Source organism: Ranitomeya variabilis, chromosome 5 (genome assembly GCF_051348905.1).
Source record: "Ranitomeya variabilis isolate aRanVar5 chromosome 5, aRanVar5.hap1, whole genome shotgun sequence".
Classification (NCBI taxonomy): Eukaryota; Metazoa; Chordata; class Amphibia; order Anura; family Dendrobatidae; genus Ranitomeya; species Ranitomeya variabilis.
The window spans coordinates 374,277,254-374,296,237 of NC_135236.1; the positions used below are offsets into that span (position 1 = coordinate 374,277,254).

General features: G+C 41.0%; 1 protein-coding gene across 19 annotated transcripts in view; it reads left to right on the forward strand.

Moving 5' to 3' along the window:
- Positions 1–18,984, forward strand: part of CADPS2 (calcium dependent secretion activator 2) — a 699,771-nt gene that overhangs the window by 306,028 nt on the left and 374,759 nt on the right. For all 19 annotated transcript variants that reach the window (XM_077264954.1, XM_077264944.1, XM_077264942.1 and 16 more), the window contains exon 14: positions 4,801–4,902. In XM_077264954.1, the coding sequence (XP_077121069.1) occupies positions 4,801–4,902 (102 nt within the window). The remainder of the gene's footprint in view (positions 1–4,800; positions 4,903–18,984) is intronic.

Consider the following 18,984-nt stretch of genomic DNA (forward strand, 5'->3'; position numbering starts at 1 on the left):
ACCAAAGTAAATTATGGGATTGCTCAATCTTTTATACCGCAAAAAAAGATAATTTCACCAACTGAATAAGCGTTTTGCTCATTCATCACGTGATCGGCAGCCTGTTTACATGGCAAGATTATTGTGATTATTGTAAAATGGGCGTTTGTAACCACACTTGTTCGCTACTTTCTTGCAGTGTAAATGCCTCTTATAGAAGTTATTTACTGGCTGGAAAACTTCTTCTCATACCCCTCACTTGGCCCCCATAAAATAATAAAGCTTATATATGCCTCCCGTGCTGGTGCCGTTCCCACAGTGTCGGCACCCGCTCTTCACGGGGTTCCTGTGCTGCTGTTGTGACATGTCACGCCGGCACCCTATCAGCGCCGTCGCTACAGTGTATGGCACCATTAGATTTTGGCGGAATGCTTGTGTGGTGAAAGAAGACAGGAAGTTCATTCTTTTTCATAGTTCTTGTGTGAAAGGACACATTGGCACAAAGGTTTTCTCTGTGTACTGTGAATTTTCATTCAACCTGTTCAATAAAAGATTTGAACAATACAACTCTTTGTTTAATTAGATTGTTTATATTCATCATTTAGGTCAGATCACACTTTTAGTAATGTTGAATTATAAATAATGCACCAGGTGATGAACAATTATACTACTTGGATCATACAGCACGTCTTGAGTGGATGATTGCAATGTAAAAAGAGACTTTTGGTTCACACAAAATGTGCTGTGTGGTCCAACTAGTATTGTAATATATAGTAAAAACACACAAAAATTGAACTTGGATTAAGTTGGTATACATGCCGCACATAAATGCATGTTCACATTGGCCATAAAGCATACAAAACCTACAAGAAATAAAATGAGCAAAACACTGCTGTAACTAAATAAGTAAAAAGCAAAAGTGTATTTAAATAACTCAGGGTTCTTAGTAATACTGTTTTCGATCAAAAATAGCATAAAAGTCATTCCACCGTCAACAAGGTGCCCCTGATCGGGACAGTCCTACGCTAATATTAAAAACCTTACCATGTGTCACAGTTGACCTCAGTGTGTGAATAATGGCAGACAAAAGGACCTGGTCCCAATGTATGGGCACCAGTCTGGGATAGCCTTTATAAGGAACCTGTTACCCCCAAAATGGAAGATGAGCTAAGCCCACTGGCATCAGGGGCTTATCTACAGCATTCTGGAATTCTATAGATAAGCCCCGATGTATCCTGAAAGATGAGAAAAAGAGGTTACATTATACTCACCCAGGGGCGGTCCCGCTGCTGTCCGGTCCAATGGGCGTCTGGTCCGGGGCCTCCCATCTTCTTACGATGACGTCTTCTTGACTTCATGCTGCGGCTCCGGCGCAGGTGTACTTTGTATGCCCTGTTGAGGGCAGAGCAAAATACTGCAGTGCGCAGGCGCCGGGAAAGGTTAGAGAGACCCGGCACCTGCGCACTGCAGTACTTTGCTCTGCCCTCAACAGAGGCATGAAGGCATGAAGGCGCTGAGGCATGAAGACAAGAAGAGGACGTCATCCTATGAAGATGGGAGGCCCCGGACCGCAACGCCCATTGGATCGGACCGTCCCCCAGGTGAGTATAATCTAACCTCTTTTTCTCATCTTTCAGGATACATCGGGGGCTTATCTACAGTATTCCAGAATGCTGTAGATACAGTTGTGGCCAAAAGTATTGACACCCCTGCAATTCTGTCAGATAATACTCAGTTTCTTCCTGAAAATGATTGCAATCACAAATTCTTTGGCATTATTATCTTCATTTAATTTGTCTTAAATGAAAAAACACCAAAGAGAATGAAGCAAAAAGCAAAACATTGATCATTTCACACAAAACTCCAAAAATGGGCCTGACAAAAGTATTGGCACCCTCAGCCTAATACTTGGTTGCACAACCTTTAGCCAAAATAACTGTGACCAACCGCTTCCGGAAACCATCAATGAGTTTCTTACAATGCTCTGCTGGAATTTTAGACCATTCTTCTTTGGCAAACTAGTCCAGGTCCCTGATATTTGAAGGGTGCCTTCTCCAAACTGCCATTTTTAGATCTCTCCACAGGTGTTCTATGGGATTCAGGTCTGGACTCATTGCTGGCCACCTCAGAAGTCTCCAGTGCTTTCTCTCAAACCATTTTCTAGTGCCTTTTTGAAGTGTATTTTGGGTCATTGTCCTGCTGGAAGACCCATGACCTCTGAGGGAGACCCAGCTTTCTCACACTGGGCCCTACAATATGCTGCAAAATTTGTTGGTAGTCTTCAGACTTCATAATGCCATGCACACGGTCAAGCAGTCCAGTGCCAGAGCCAGCAAAGCAACCCCAAAACATCAGGGAACCTCCCCCATGTTTGACTGTAGGGACCGTGTTCTTTTCTTTGAATGCCTCTTTTTTTCTCCTGTAAACTCTATGTTGATGCCTTTGCCCAAAAAGATCTACTTTTGTCTCATCTGACCAGAGAACATTCTTCCAAAACGTTTTAGGCTTTTTCAGGTAAGTTTTGGCAAACTCCAGCCTGGCTTTTTTATGTCTCTGGGGAAGAAGTGGGGTCTTCCTGGGTCTCCTACCGTACAGTCCCTTTTCATTCAGACGCCGACGGATAGTACGGGTTGACACTGTTGTACCCTCGGACTGCAGGGCAGCTTGAACTTGTTTGGATGTTAGTCGAGGTTCTTTATCCAACATCCGCACAATCTTGCGTTGAAATCTCTTGTCAATTTTTCTTTTCCGTCCACATCTAGGGAGGTTAGCCACAGTGCCATGGGCTTTAAACTTCTTGATGACACTGCGCACTGTAGACACAGGAACATTCAGGTCTTTAGAGATAGACTTGTAGCCTTGAGATTGCTCATGCTTCCTCACAATTTGGTTTCTCAAGTCCTCAGACAGTTCTTTGGTCTTCTTTCTTTTCTCCATGCTCAATGTGGTACACACAAGAACACAGGACAGAGGTTGAGTCCACTTTAATCCATATCAACTGGCTGCAAGTGTGATTTAGTTATTTCCAACACCTGTTAGGTGCCACAGGTAAGTTACAGGTGCTGCTAATTACACAATTTAGAGAAGCATCACATTTATACAATTATATCCAATTTGGCTTTAGAACAATTCTTTTTGTGTTTTTTAATTTAAGACAAATTAAATGAAGATAATAATAACAAAGAATTTGTGTTTGCAATCATTTTCATGAAGAAACTGAGTATTATCTGACAGAATTGCAGGGGTGTCAATACTTTTGGCCACAACTGTAAGCCATGTTAGCCAAAACACTGATGCCGGTGGGCTTAGCTTATCTTCCATTTTGGGGGTGACAGGTTCCCTATAAATTCCAGCTCAGGAGGCAGGGAGGCTACGCCCCGGCTTGCACAGAATGCAAAAATAAAAAGAAATAACACAAATATTGAGTTTGGATTAAGCTGGTATACATGCAGCAAATAAACGCATGTTCACATTGGAGATAGAGGGCACAAAGCCTACAAGAAGCAAAATGAGAAGGTGAGGCCTCGCCTTTTAATGTTTCAACTACGTTTGAATAAAGAATCCATTTTATTCCTGAATGGCTGTGCCGGAATCTTTCCCCATTTTTCGTCTACCTTGCTGTGATCACCAGTGGAAACGGCACCCTCAGGAGGAACTCAGGGCCGAATTTCCAGCTATACATTCTCAGCGTGGTAAGCTCCTTTGTCCCTCTCCCTGCATCTCGCCATGTTTGATCAAAAACAGTATTACGAAGAACCCTGAGTTATTTAAATGCACTTTTGCTTTTTACTTTTTTAGTTACAGCAGGGTTTTTGCTCATTTTGTTTCTTGTAGGTTTTGTAAAAATATATAGTGAATATCTTTAAAATTGTGAATAAGTAGATTGACACAAATATAAATTGACAGAGCAGCTTTTTCTATGTTTTCAAAGGTGTATTCCCTTAAAAGCATTTTTAACTTTTTTCATGGGATGTGTAATAAATGCTAGTTCATGGTAGTTCCATCTGCTGGGACCTCCACAGGTCAATTGCTATAGTATAATAAAATTATTAAAAATTTGTATGTAACCAAAATTAACTAATTAACTATCTGCAGTATACATTCAAATAAGTATATCTTTAAATTATCTTGTTGGAGAAATCTGCTTTTTTTTTCTCTCATCTTGGATTGATCCTTCAATTTCAGAATTATCAACTCATGGGAAAAATCAGTCTTCAGCTCAGACTAATTTTCACATTACTAAATATGAATGACGGTAAGGCTATGTGCACACGATGCGGATTTGCTGCGGATCCGCAGCAGATTTTTCTGTGCAGAAACGCTGCAGATCCGCACTGTGATGTACAGTACAATGTAAATCAATGGACTAAAAAAAAAAAAGCTGTGCAGATGGTGTGGAAAAATCAGTGCGGAATTGCTGCGGATTTCAAAGAAGTGCATGTCACTTCTTTTGTTCGGATCTGCAGCGTTTCTGCATCCCTCCATGATAGAAATCCGCAGTGGCAAAAACCGCAGAAAATCCGCACAAAAGCCGCATCAATTCCGCACAAAAACCGCGGCAAATCCGCAGCTGCGGATTCTGCCAGGAGATGCGGATTTTCTGCAGAAAATTCTGCACCACTTTTCCTACGTGTGCACATAGCCTAAATGCTCATAAAAGTCTATGGAGGGGGAAGGAGCTAGAGGCAGTCGCAGACATTCTGCTGCAAGTTTTCCTGAAACGACATTTTGAATATAAATATAGCATGTAAGAATGAGGTTGAAACTCTAAAAACTGGTAATTATTATAACAATTGCTCAATAATAATTATGTTTTTGCAGGCCTGATGGAATTGGGACTGTTACAGCTGAGGAGCGAGATCGGTTTGAAGAGATTAAAGATCGTCTTGCAGTGCTTTTGGAGAATCAGATAAGTCACTTTAGGTATATCATCTTTTTATTCCACTTTTACTGTGTTTTATGTATGTATTCAATATGTCATTTATTGCAGATGATACAGACTTGTAATTTTTGTTTTACAGCTTGAAAGCTATAAATCTATGCAATTAATTTATCGACTCTTTAGTGAGTATATTTACAGCGGGTGAAATAAGTATTGAACATGTCACTAATTTTCTAGTAAATGAATTTCTAAAGGTGCTATTGACATGTAATTTTCACCATGTGTCAAATACAATCCATTCAATCTACACAGGCAAATAAATCTCACCATAAATGTCCATAAATTAAGTTATGTGTAATAATGAGAAATGACACAGGTAAAAAAGTATTGCGCACACTTACTGAAATGTATTTACTACTTCGCACAAAAGCCTTTGTTAAGGAGGACAGCTTCAAGGCACCTCATCTATGGAGAAACTAGTCGCATGTGTTGCTCAGATGTGATTTTGGCCAATTCTTCCATAGAATCACTTTTCAAATCATGAAGGTTCAGTGGGCTCCTTCTATGAACTCTGAACTTTCATTTCTTCCGTAAATTTCTATTGGAATCAGGTCAAGTGATTGGCTGGGCCGTTCTAGGAGATTTATTTTCTTTCTCTAAAACCAACTGAGAGTTTCCTTGGATGGGTTTTTGAGATCATTGTGGCTGAAATGTCCACCTTGATTCAACTTCATCAGCCTGGTAGATGGCAGATTTTTATCAAGAATGATTAGGTACATTTTTCCATTCATCCTTCCTTCAGTGATATGAAGTTTTCCAGTGTCTTATGCTTAAAATTATCCCCACAACAGGATGTTCCTGCACCATGATGTTTCCACATTCAAACGTCACTGTTGGCACAGTGTTTTAGGGGTGAAATGCAGAGCTTTCTGACCAGACCTTCATGATGTGCATTATGGCATCCAAAGAGTTCAATTTTGGTCTCATCTGGCCAAACTAGATTCTCCTAGTATTTCACAGGCTTGTCTAAATGTTGTTGAACTTTAAATGCGCTTAAACATGGTTTTTGTTTAGCAATGGAGTTTTGTATGCAGAGTGTGCATACATGTTATGGAAGAGGAGTACATTACTTACTGTATAGTTTTCTTTGAAACAATTCTACCTGCTGATTCCAGGTGTTTCTGTAGCTCTATACAGGTGTCCATTGGCTCTTGGACAACTCTTCTGATAATTCTTTTCACTCCTCTGTATGAAATCTTGTGCGGAGCACCTGGTCGTGGCCAGTTTATGATGAAATAATCTTCTTTCCACTTCTGGATTATGGTCCCAACAGTGCTCACTGAAACCTTCAGTAGTTTAGAAATTTTCCTAAATGTAATGTAAATCAGTATCTTTTGCAACAATAAGGTTGTGAAGGTCTTGAGATAGCTCACTGGTTTTGCCCATCATGAGATGTTTCTTGTGTGGCATCTTGATAGTAAGACACCTTTTTATAGGCCATCGGTTAAACCAGCGGATATTATTTTTCACCGAGTGGCATGATTGCTTTCTAATTGCTGATTGATTAAAGCTGGTGTCAGGACTTTCCATGGCATTTTAAACCCCCCTTAATTAGTGTCCAATACGTCTTACCTGACATTTATGTTTTGATTTCTTTGCCTGTGTGGATTGGATGGGCAGTTACTGACATCTGGTAAGAATTTCATGTCAGTAGCATCTTTAGAAATATATTTACTTAGAAAATTGGTGACATGTTCAATACTTATTTCTCCCACTGTATGTACACACGTGGTCAAAATTGTTGGTACCCTTCGTTTAATGACAGAAAAACCTACAATGGTCACAGAAATAACTTGAATCTGACAAAAGTAATAATAAATAAAAGATCTAAGAAAATGGACAAATGAAAGTCAGACATTGCTTTTCAACCATGCTTCCACAGAATAAAAAAAATAAATAAATAAAACTCATGAAATAGGCCTGGACAGAAATAATGGTACCCCTAAAAATAATGTGACAAAAGAGACATGTTAAATCAACATGTGTCCACTAACTAGCATCACAGGTCTACAATCTTGGAATCAGTGAGTGGGCCTGTATATAGAGCTACAGATACTCACTGTGCTGTTTGGTGACATGGTGTGTATCACACTCAACATGGACCAGAGGAAGCAAAGGAAAGAGTTGTCTCAGGAGATTAGAAAGAAAATTATAGAAAAACGTGTTAAAAGTAAAAGTTATAAGACCATCTCCAAGCAGCTTGATATTTCTGTGACTAAGTTGCACATATTATTCAGAAATTCAAGATCCATGGGACTGTAACCAACCTCCCTGGACACGGCCGCAGAAGGAAAATTGATGACAAATCAAAAAGATGGATAATACGAATGGTAACAAAGGAGCCCAGAAAAACTTCTAAACAGATTAAAGGTGAACTTCAAGCTCAAGGAACATCAGTGTCAGATCGCACCATCTGTCGTTTTATGAGCCAAAGTGGACTTCGTGGGAGACGACCAAGGAGGACACCATTGTTTAACAAAAATCATAAAAAAGCCAGACTGGAATGTACCAAACTACATGTTGACAAGCCACAAAGCATCTTGGAGAATATCCTATGGACAGATGAGACATAATTGAACTTTCTGGCAAGGCACTTCAGCTCTATGTTCACAGACTGAAGAATGAAGGGTATCAAGAAAAGAACACTGTCCCTACTGTGAAACATGGAGGAGGCTCTGTTATGTTTTGGGGCTGCTTTGCTGCATCTGGCACAGTCTAGAATCTGTGCAGGGTACAATGAAATCTCAAGACTATCTAGGGATTCTAGAGAGAAATGTGCTGCCCAGTGTCAGAAAGCTCGGTCTCAGTCGCAGGTCACGGGTCTTGCAACAGGATAATGACACAAAACACACAGCTAAAAACACCCAAGAATGGCTAAGAGGAAAACATTGACTATTCTGAAGTGGCCTTCTATGAGCCCTGACCTAAATGTTATTGAGCATCTTTGGAAAGAGCTGAAACATGCCATCTGGAAAAGGCAATCTTTAAACACGAGACAACTGGAGCAGTTTGCTCTTTAGGAACGGGCCAAAATACCTGTCAGAGGTGCAGAAGTCTCATTGACAGTTACAGGAATTGTTTGATTGCAGTGATTGCCTCAAAAGGTTGTGCAACAAAATATTACGTTAAGGGTACCATCATTTCTGTCCAGACCTATTTCATGAGTTATATCTTTTTTTAAATTCTGTGGGACCATGGTTGAAAAGCAATGTTTGACTTTTATTTGTTCATTTTCATAGATTTTGTATTTATTATTACTTTTGTCAGATTTAAGTAATTTCTGTGACCATTGTGGGGGACATGTCAGCTGTTTTGAGAAAAAAGTTAGAAACGCCAGAATTACGTTTTTTTGGTCACCACGACATTGCATTAAAATGTAATAACGGGCGATCAAAAGAACGTATCTGCACAAAAGTGGTATCATTAGAAACGCTAGATCGGCTCACACAAAATACGCCCTCACCTGACCCCAGATCACGAAAAAAGGGGACGCTACGGGTAACGGAAAATTGCGCAATTTTTTTTTCTTTTTTTTCTTTTTTTTTAGCAAAGTTTGGAATTTATTTTTACCACTTAGATAAAACAAAACCTAGACATGTTTGATGTCTATGAACTCGTAATGACCTGGAGAATCAAAATGGCAGGTCAGTTTTAGCATTTAGTGAACCTAGCAAAAAAAGGCAAACAAAAAACAAGTGTGGGATTGCACTTTTTTTGCAATTTCACCGCACTTGGAAATTTTTTCCCGTTTTCTAGTACACGACATGCTAAAACCAATGATGTCGTTGAAAAGTGCAACTTGTCGCGCAAAAAAACCAAGCCCTCACATGGCCATATTGACGGAAAAATAAAAAAGTTATGGCTCTGGGAAGGAGGGGAGTGAAAAACGAGAACGCAAAAACGGAAAAGGGCAAGGTCGTGAAGGGGTTAAACGAGGGGTGCCAAGAATTTTGACCACATGTGTACATGTCCCTGCCTGAAATGCACCTATCTCAGGCCTGATTAATTTTAAAGATTAGATGCCCTTTTAGAAAAGTTTTCACTTGTCACAGAGGCATGTCAGAAGCTTTCATCCTGAGTCCCCAAATCATCCCTAATAAGAAGTAGAAGAATGGCTCAACCAACTGCTGCGCTCCCTGAAGGCTGAAGACTGGCTCAATAAAAACTTTTGCATTTCCCCTTTTGCATTCCCCATTTTACAGACAGATAGACCTCCATTGATCAAATTGTGAGAGGTCAATATTTTTTGAAGATTCAGTTACTATTTAAAAGTTTTTTGAATTTTTATATAGTACTGGTAAATATTTATGGAAAGTTTACATGCATCATACACTTGTCACCAATAAAAATTCTTATTAAAAGAAGCTTATAAGTTTTTTTTGTTTGTTTTTTTTTTTTACCCATGTCCTTTACCAATCTGTTGACAGCCAAGACTGAAAAGCTATTGTTTATCAGTCTTATTAATTTCACGCAGCAAAATTACGTAACTGCATGTACGTACTTATTGGTATAAAAAATTAAAAAACAGTTCTATTAATAAAAAATGGCTTAATTTAAAAAAAAAAATCAAAAAACAAAACCTGCAAAAAAACACATATTTGGTATTGCCAAAATTATCATCTGTAGTATAAAACTATCTTATTATTTATTGAGCACGGTGAATGCCTAAAAAAGGAAGAAATTAAAACAATATCAGAACTGCTCTTTCTGTTCATCTTACCTCACAAAAAAAGTAATAAAAAGTTATCCATTAATATGTAATATTGGTAGCCATATTGTAAGAGTCATAACTCTCTGTATGGTGGCTTTTTTCTTCTTGTGCCATTTCCATAAAGTAAAAAACATTTATTCCTATGCCCTGTAAAGCGTTTAACCACTTCATGACCGCCAAGTCATGAAGATAATCGTCGGCGCTAGCAGGGCTTTGTGCAGCGCTGACGTTTCTCTACGGTTCGTGGTCTCGCAGCGCTCAGGATCCCCAGGGTCCTGCAAGCCCTGCGATTCCTGTGCAGAGCCATTGCTCTGCCAGGTGACATCATAGGGACCTGATTAGATTAGGTTCCAATGATATTAACCCTTTGCTATCTGCTAGATGCCTCAATCGCGGCGTTTAGAAGATAGCAGAGGGAGACCCCTGCTATACTCACCTATCCGACGCCCCCCGTGATGAGATCTGAGCCTGCAGCTGAGTCTAACAAGCCATTTCACAGTGTAACAGTAACAGGTCTCTTACAATGCAATACATGTGTATTGCATTGTAAGAGACCTGTCATCAGACAAATAAAAATTGATGTCCCTTTGAGGGCCTAAGTAAAAATGTAAAACATAAAAGTAAAACATTTTTTTTTTTAAATCTAGTAAAAAAAAAATCACAAAAATAAATAAAAAAATATTAACCCCTTAATGACCCCACCTGTTTCACGTTTTCGTTTTTCGCTCCCCTCCTTCCCAGAGCCATAACTTTTTTATTTTTCTGTCAATATGGGCATGTGAGAACTTATTTTTTTGCGGGACGAGATGTTCTTTTGAACGACATCATTGGTTTTAGCATGCCGTGTACTAGAAAACTGGAAAAAAAATTGCAAGTGCGGTGAAATTAAAAAAATAAAAAATGCAATCCCACACTTGTTTTTTGTTTAGCTTTTTTTGCTAGGTTCACTAAATGCTAAAACTGACCTACCTGATTCTCCAGGTCAGTACGAGTTCATGGACACCAAACATGTCTAGGTTATTTTTTATCTCCATTTTTCATGATCTGGGGTCAGGTGAGGGCTTATTCTTTGCATGCCGAGCTGACGTTTTAATGATACCATTTTGATGCAGATATATCCTTTTGATCGCCCATGATTGCATTTTAATGCAATGTCGTGGCAACCAAAAAAACGTAATTCTGGCGTTTTGATTTTTTTTCTCGCTACGCCATTTAGCGATCATTCTTTTTTTTTATTGATAGATCGAGATTTTCTGAACGCTGCGATATCAAATATGTGTATGTTTGATTTTTTTTTTGTTTTATTTTGAATAAGAGCGAAAGGGGGGTGATTTAAACTTTTATATACCGTATTTTCCGCTTTGTAAGACGCACTTTATTTCCCCCAAATTTGGGGGGGAAATGGGGGTGCGTCTTACAAAGCAGATATACTGCTTACCGTTACAGGCTGGGATGAGGGGGTGTCCGCTGCCGCCCGCTGCTGCTGCCGCCCACCACCGCTGCTGCTGCCGCCCACCACCGCTGCTGCTGCCGCCCGCCACCGCTGCTGCTGCCGCCCGCCACCGCTGCTGCTGCCGCCCGCCACCGCTGCTGCTGCCGCCCGCCACCGCTGCTGCTGCCGCCCGCCACCGCGGTTGTCCGCTGCTACTCCGGTGCTGCGGGGGCTCTGGCGACATTTTGTGAAAGACCAGAGCCCCCCGGCAGTTCGTCCATGCGTTCCTTCCTGTATGACTGACTCTGGGAAAATGGCCGCCGAAATCTCGGGAGATGAGATTTCAGCGCTGAGATCTCATCTCTCGAGATTCCGGCGGCCATTTTCCCGGAGTCAGTCATACAGGAATACATGGACGAACTGCCAGGGGGCTCTGGCCTTTCACAATATGTCGGCAGAGCCCCCGCAGCACCGGAATCAGCCCTGCAGCCCTGAAGCCCCCCTGCAGCACAGGAGCCCCCCCCCCCCCGCAGACCGCCTCATCCCAGCCTGCAGCACAGGAGCCCCCCTGCAGACCCCCTCATCCCAGCCTGCTGCACAGGAGCCCCCCTGCAGACCCCCTCATCCCAGCCTGCTGCATAGGAGCCCCCCTGCAGATCTCCTCATCCCAGCCTGCAGCAATGATCCACTCCTGCCTCCAGCAACGACCCTGGGACCCTGATCCACCGCAGCCACAACCCCTGGTAAGTAATAAGACGCATGGATTAAGACGCCCCACCAATTTATTAAAAAAAGTTTTTTCCTATTTTTCTCCTCAAAATTTGGGGTGCGTCTTATAATCCGGAGCGTCTTACAAAGCGAAAAATACGGTATATTTTTTTTTCATATTTTTTTAAACATTTCTTTTTTTACTTTTGCCATCCATCTATAGCCTTCATGGCTTCGGAGTCCTCATCAAAGCGGGGGTTCTGTCCTCGGACGTACTATTCCACCCGATAAATATATATATATTTATTTATATGTATATTATTTTATTATATATTATTTTTTTTTAGTTTGGCCTCCCAAAGATCGCAGTAAGGCTCGGCGCACACTTATCCCGCGCACTGTGCTGAGCGCTTACACAAGGGTTTCCGTGTAAATCTCTGAAATACGCGAGTCAGACTGTACCCCTGGTGGAAGATTACCTATAATGAGGCAGATGGAGGCACTGTGAACGCCATAAGACCTGTGATCCGGCGGTGTCCCTATTTTTAGTCATACATAAAAGCGCTGTCAGCCACTTTTGTGTACCTCTGAAAAGAAGGACACTGCTGAACAGAGACTGGACGGAGTCCAGTGTAACTCTGCTGCCTCATAGTGAATGGATCTTGGGTTTCTTCTGTCACATCACTCAGAGATTTAGATAAAAACCCCAAAGTAAGTGCTCATCGTAGAGCGCCGGATAACTGTGATCCCAAACGTTATGCAAAATGTTCCCAATAAAAGCTTCCACTCAATCCACAAAAAAAGCAAGTCCTCTCTCAGGTCCGTCATCTGTTAACGGAAATATAGGGGGCTTCCACATTACTGCTAGAACAAAGGCTCTGGAAAAGCGTTATGAGTACTCACCCCCTTAAAATAAATTCTGCGCTCCCAAATTCAAATGCCCTCTTCCCTTCTGAACCCCACAGTGTACCTAAACCACATATATTATCCACATGTTAGGCATTTCTGTAGTGATGAGAGCCCGCCTAATTTATGGGTGCATGTATCCAGAAGCACGGGCTGGGCATATCGTACTGGTGCTGCAACGTACTGGTCTCTACAGTGGACACTACAACGGCAGTTTGCATTTTTCACTCAGCAACATCCACTGCTTAAGGTTCCTGGAAAACACTTATGGAGTCAAAATCATCACTACACTTGTAGATCAATTCCTAAAGGAGTATAATTTCCATACTAGGGTCACTTTAGGGGGGATTCTGCTTTTCTGGCATTTAGGACCTCTTTATATAGAGTCTGGAAACTATTCTATAATAATTTGTTCTCCAAGAGTCAAATAGCGCTCCGTCCCTCCAGAGTCTTGCTGTGTGGCTAAGCAGTACTTTGCGGCCACATGCACTGTGTGAAGAATTATTAGGCAAGTTGTATTTTAGATGATTATTTTTATTATTGATCAACAACTATGTTCTCAATCAACCCAAGAGACTCATAAGTATCAAAGCTTAATATTTTTGGAAGTTGGAGTGGGTTTTTTTTTAGATTTGGCTATTTTAGGAGGATATCTGTTTGTGCAGGTAACTATTACTGTGCAGAATTATTTGGCAACTTAATAAAAACCAAATATATTCCCATCTCACTTATTTTCACCAGGTAAACCAATATAACTGCACAAAATTTAGAAATAAACATTTCTGGCATGCTAAAACAAAACCCCAAAAAATTAGTGACCAATATAGCCACCTTTCTTTATGATGACACTCAACAGCCTTCCATCCATGGATTCAGTCAATTGCTTGATCTGTTTACGATCAACATTGCGTGCAGCAGCCACCACAGCCTCCCAGACACTGTTCTGAGAGGTGTACTGTTTTCCCTCCCTGTAGATCTCATATTTTATGAAGGACCTCAGGTTCTCTATGGGGTTCATATCAGGTGAACAAGGGGGCCATGTAATTTTTTGTTCTTTGAGACATTTATTGACCTACCACACTGTGGGTAGTTGGAGGCATGTGATGGAGCATTGTCCTGCATGAAAATAATGTTTTTCTTGAACGATACCGACTTCTTCCTGTACCACTGCTTGAAGAAGATGTCTTCCAGAACCTGGCAGTAGGTCTGGGAGTTGAGCTTCACTCCATCCTCAACCCAAAAAGGACCCACAAGTTCATCTTTGAGCCGGAGTGGAGCTCTCTGCCCTTTACTGATCCAGCCTTTGGCCCATCCATCTGGCCCATCAAGAGTCACTCTCATTTCATCAGTACATAAAACCTTTGAAAAGTCAGTCTTAAGATATTTCTTGGCCCAGTCTTGACGTTTTATCTTATGTTTCTTGTTCAAAGGTGGTCGTTTTTCAGCCTTCCTTACCTTGGCCATGGCCCTGAGTATTGCACACCTTGTGCTTTTTGTTACTCCAGTAAAGTTGCAGCTCTGAAATTTATAAAAACTGGTGGAAAATGGCATCTTGGCAGTTTCACGCTTGATTTTCCTCAATTCATGGGCAGTTATTTTGCGCCTTTTTTGCCCAACAAACTTCTTGCGACCTTGTTGGCTATTTGCCATGAAACGCTTGATTGATCGGTGATCACGCTTCAAAAGTTTGGCAATTTCAAGACTGCTGCATCTCTCTGCAAGACATCTCATAATTTTGGACTTTTTAGAGCCCGTCAAATCTCTCTTCTGACCAATTTTGACAATGTTAAGGAAGTTGCCTAATAATTAAGCACACCTTATATAGGGTTTTGATGTCACTAGACAACACCCCTCCTCATTACAGAGATGCACATGACCTGATTTACTTAATTGGTAGTTGGCTCTCAAGCCTGAACAGCTTGAAGTAGGACAACATGTATAAAAAGTATCGTGATCAAAATACAACTTGCCTAATAATTCTGCACACAGTGTATGAGGTATTGCCAAGTTCAGAAGAAATTGTGTAACACATTTTGGCACCATTTTTACTCATTTCCCAGTGTGAAAATGTACAATCTGGGGCTAAAACAATTTTTTTTTCTGTAAAAAGTAATTATTTTTTCTTCACTGCCCAATGGTGTCAAATTCTGTGACACACTTGTGGTGTCATTATGATCACTGCACCCCTAGATGAACTCATTCAGAGGTGTAGTTTGTAAAATGGGGTCACTCACGGATGTGTCTGCTGTTCTGGCACCTTCAGGGCTCTGCCATTGTGACATGGCCCCCTTAAACCAATGCTGCAAAACCTGCCCTGTAATATGGCGCTCTTTACCTTTCATGCCCTGCTGTGCTCCCAGACAGTAGTTTTCCACCACATACTGGGTATTGGCATACTCACGAGAAATTGCACAAAAAACTTTGGGTTCCATTTTTTCTTGCTGCCCTTGTGAAGATAAGAAATGTGGGCTAAAATAGCATTTTTTTTTTATTTTGACGGCTCGATATTATAAAATTCTGTGCAGCCCCTGGAGGTTCAAGGCGCTCACCAGACCTCTAGATAAATTCCGTGAGGGGTCTAGTTTCCAAAATGTGGTCACTTGTTGGGGGGTTTCCACTGCTTAGGCATGTCAGGGGTTCTCCAAATGCAACATGGCATCAGCTATCGATTCCAGCCAATTTTTCATTCCAAAAGTCAAATGCCGCTCCTTCCCTTCTGAGCCCTGCCGTGCGCCCAAACAGTAGTATCCCCCCACATATGGCGTATTGGCGTGCTCAGGAGAGATTACACAACAAACTCTATGGTACAATTTCTCCTGTTGGCATTATGAAAAAGCAAAATATGGAGCTAAAAAGATTCATTTGGGAAAAATGTAATTTTTTTTTCCACGGCTCTACGTTATAAACTTCTGTGAAGCACCTGTGGTTCAAGGTGCTCAATACACATCGAGATAAGTTCCCTAGGGCAGTGTTCCCCAACTCCAGTCCTTAAGGCCCACCAACAGGTCATGTTTTCAGGATTTCCTTAGTATTGCTCAGGTGATAATTGCATCACCTGCACAGGCAATAATTCCATCACATGTGCAATACAATGGAAATCCTGAAAACCTGACCTGTTGGTGGGCCTTGAGGACTGGAGTTGGGGAACACTGCCATAAGGGGTCTAGTATCCAAGTGGTGTCACTTGTTGGGGGTTTCCACTGTTTAGGCACATCAGGGGTTCTCCAAACGCCACATGGCAACCGCTAATTATTCCAGCATATTTTAAAAAGTCAAATGGCGCTCCTTCCCTTCCGAGCTCTGCCGTGTGCCCAAACAGTAGATTGTTCCCACATATGGGGTATCAGTGTGCTCAGGAGTAAGTGCAAAACAAAATGTACGGTCCATTTTCTCCTGTTACCCTTGCGAAAGTAAAAAAAATAAAAAATCTAAAGGAAAATTTTTGTCTAAGAAAAGTAAATATTTATTTTTTTTCTTCCACATTCCATTCATTCCTGTGAAGCACCTGAAGGGTTAATAAAGTTCTTGAATGTGGTTTTGAGCACCTTGAGGGATGTAGTTTTTAGAATGATGTCATTTTGGAGTATTTTATTTTATATAGACCCCTCAAAGTGACTTCCAATGTGAGGAGGTCCCTAAAAAAAAATGGTTTTGTACAATTTGTTGAAAAAATGAAAAATCGATGGTCAACTTTTGACCTCAGGCCTCCGGGCCATTTACGGCCCTATATGACCTTTTATCTGGCCCCCTAGCAAATTCTCAGGGACCGCATTCTTGGGCAGGGAGCTGTATTTGGATTGACACCAGCTCATTAATTTCTTCTTGCTCTGTTAGCACATGCAGTCTATTGCAGTGTTATTAATTTCTTCTTGCTCTGTTAGCACACACACAGTGTTCACTACTGGACACTGAAGGGCATGCAATGAAAGATTACGTCCTGAATCCAGTGCTAGAGTCAGAATGTACTTGTGGGCGGAGTTTGTATGGCCCCCGAAGGATGGTATAAATATCCAAATGGCCCTTGGTAGAATAAAGGTTCCCCACCCCTGCCTTATAAAGTCCTAACAAGAAAAAAAATTTGGTTCCAAATTGTGCTGATGTATAGTAGACATGTGGGAAATGTTATTTCTAAACTATTTTGTGTGATATGACTCTCTGATTTCAGGGCATAAAAATTAAAAGTTTGAAAATTGCAAAATTTTCAAGATGTTCACAAAATCTCCACTTTTTTCACAAATAATCGCAAGTCATATCAAAGTAATTTAACCTCCAACATGAAGTACAATATGTCGCAAGAAAACATTCTCTGAATCACCGGGATCCGTTGAAGCGTTCCAGAGTTATGACCTCATAAACTGACAGTGGTCAGAATTGTAAAAATTGGCCCGGTCACGAAGGCAAAAACAGGCCCGTGCACGAAAGGGGTAAAAAAAAATTATAGAATTTACATAAAACTGTTAAATAAATGTACCTTAATGAATATATATATATATATACACACACACACACACACACACACACACACACACACACACACACACACACACACACACACACACACACACACACACACACACACACGTGTGTGTGTGTGTGTGTGTGTGTGTGTGTGTGTGTATGTATATATACAGTACAGACCAAAAGTTTGGACACACCTTCTCATTTAAAGATTTTTCTGTATTTTCATGACTATGAAGATTGTAAATTCACACTGAAGGCATCAAAACTATGAATTAACAAATAAGTGTGAAACAACTGAAAATATGTCTTATATTCTAGGTTCTTCAAAGTAGCCACCTTTTGAGCTTCAGGAGTTAGTAACCGGAAATGGTCTTCCAACAATCTTGAAGTAATTCCCTGGATGCTTAGCACTTGTTGGCCCTTTTGCCTTTACTCTGCGGTCCAGCTCACCCCAAACCATCTCGATTGGGTTCAGGTCTGGTGACTATGGAGGCCAGGTCATCTGGCGTAGCACCCCATCACTCTCCTTCTTGGTCAAATAGCCCTTACACAGCCTGGAGGTGTGTTTGGGGTCATTGTCCTGTTGAAAAATAAAATGATGGTCCAACCAAACACAAACCGGATGGAATAGCATGCTGCTACAAAATGCTGTGGTAGCCATTCTTGTTCAGTATGCCTTCAATTTTGAATAAATCCCCAACAGTGTTACCAGCAGAGCACCCCCACACCATCACACCTACTCCTCCATGCTTAACGGTGGGAACCAGGCATATAGAGTCCATCCGTTCACCTTTTCTGCGTCGCACAAAAACACGTTGGTTGGAACCAAAGATCTCAAATTTGGACTCATCAGACCAAAGCAAAGATTTCCACTGGTCTAATGTCCATTCCTTGTGTTCTTTAGCCCAAACAAGTCTCTTCTGCTTGTTGCCTGTCCTTAGCAGTGGTTTCCTAGCAGCTATTTTACCATGAAGGCCTGCTGCACAAAGTCTCCTCTTAACAGTTGTTGTAGAGATGTGTATGCTGCTAGAACTCTGTGTGGCATTGACCTGGTCTCTAATCTGAGCTGCTGTTAACCTGCGATTTCTGTGCCTGGTGACTCGGATAAATTTATCCTCAGAAGCAGAGGTGACTCTTGGTCTTCTGTTCCTGGGGCGGTCCTCATGTGAGCCAGTTTCTTTGTAGCGCTTGATGGTTTTGCAACTGCACTTGGGGACACTTTCAAAGTTTTCCCAATGTTTCGGACTGACTGACCTTCATTTCTTAAAGTAATGATGGCCACTCCGTTTTTCTTTACTTAGCTGCTTTTTTTTTGCCATAATACAAATTCTAACAATCTGCTCAGTAGAACTATCAGCTGTGTATCCACCAGACTTCTGCTCAACACAACTGATGGTCCCAACCCCATTTATAAGGCAAGAAATCCCATTTAATAAACCTGACAGGGCACATCTGTGAAGTGAAAACCATTCCCGGTGACTACCTCTTGAAGCTCATCAAGAGAATGCCAAGAGTGTGCAAAGCAATCATCAAAGCAAAAGGTGGCTACTTTGAAGAACCTAGAATATAAGACATATTTTCAGTTGTTTCACACTTTTCTGTTAAATATATAATTCCACATGTGTTAATTCATAGTTTCGATGCCTTCAGTGTGAATTTACAATTTTCATAGTCATGAAAATACAGAAAAAACTTTAAATGAGGTGTGTCCAAACTTTTGGTCTGAACTGTATGTATGTATGTATATGTATATATATATATATATATATATATATATATATATATATATATATATATACACACACACACACCGTATTTTTTGGACTATAAGACGCACCGTACTAT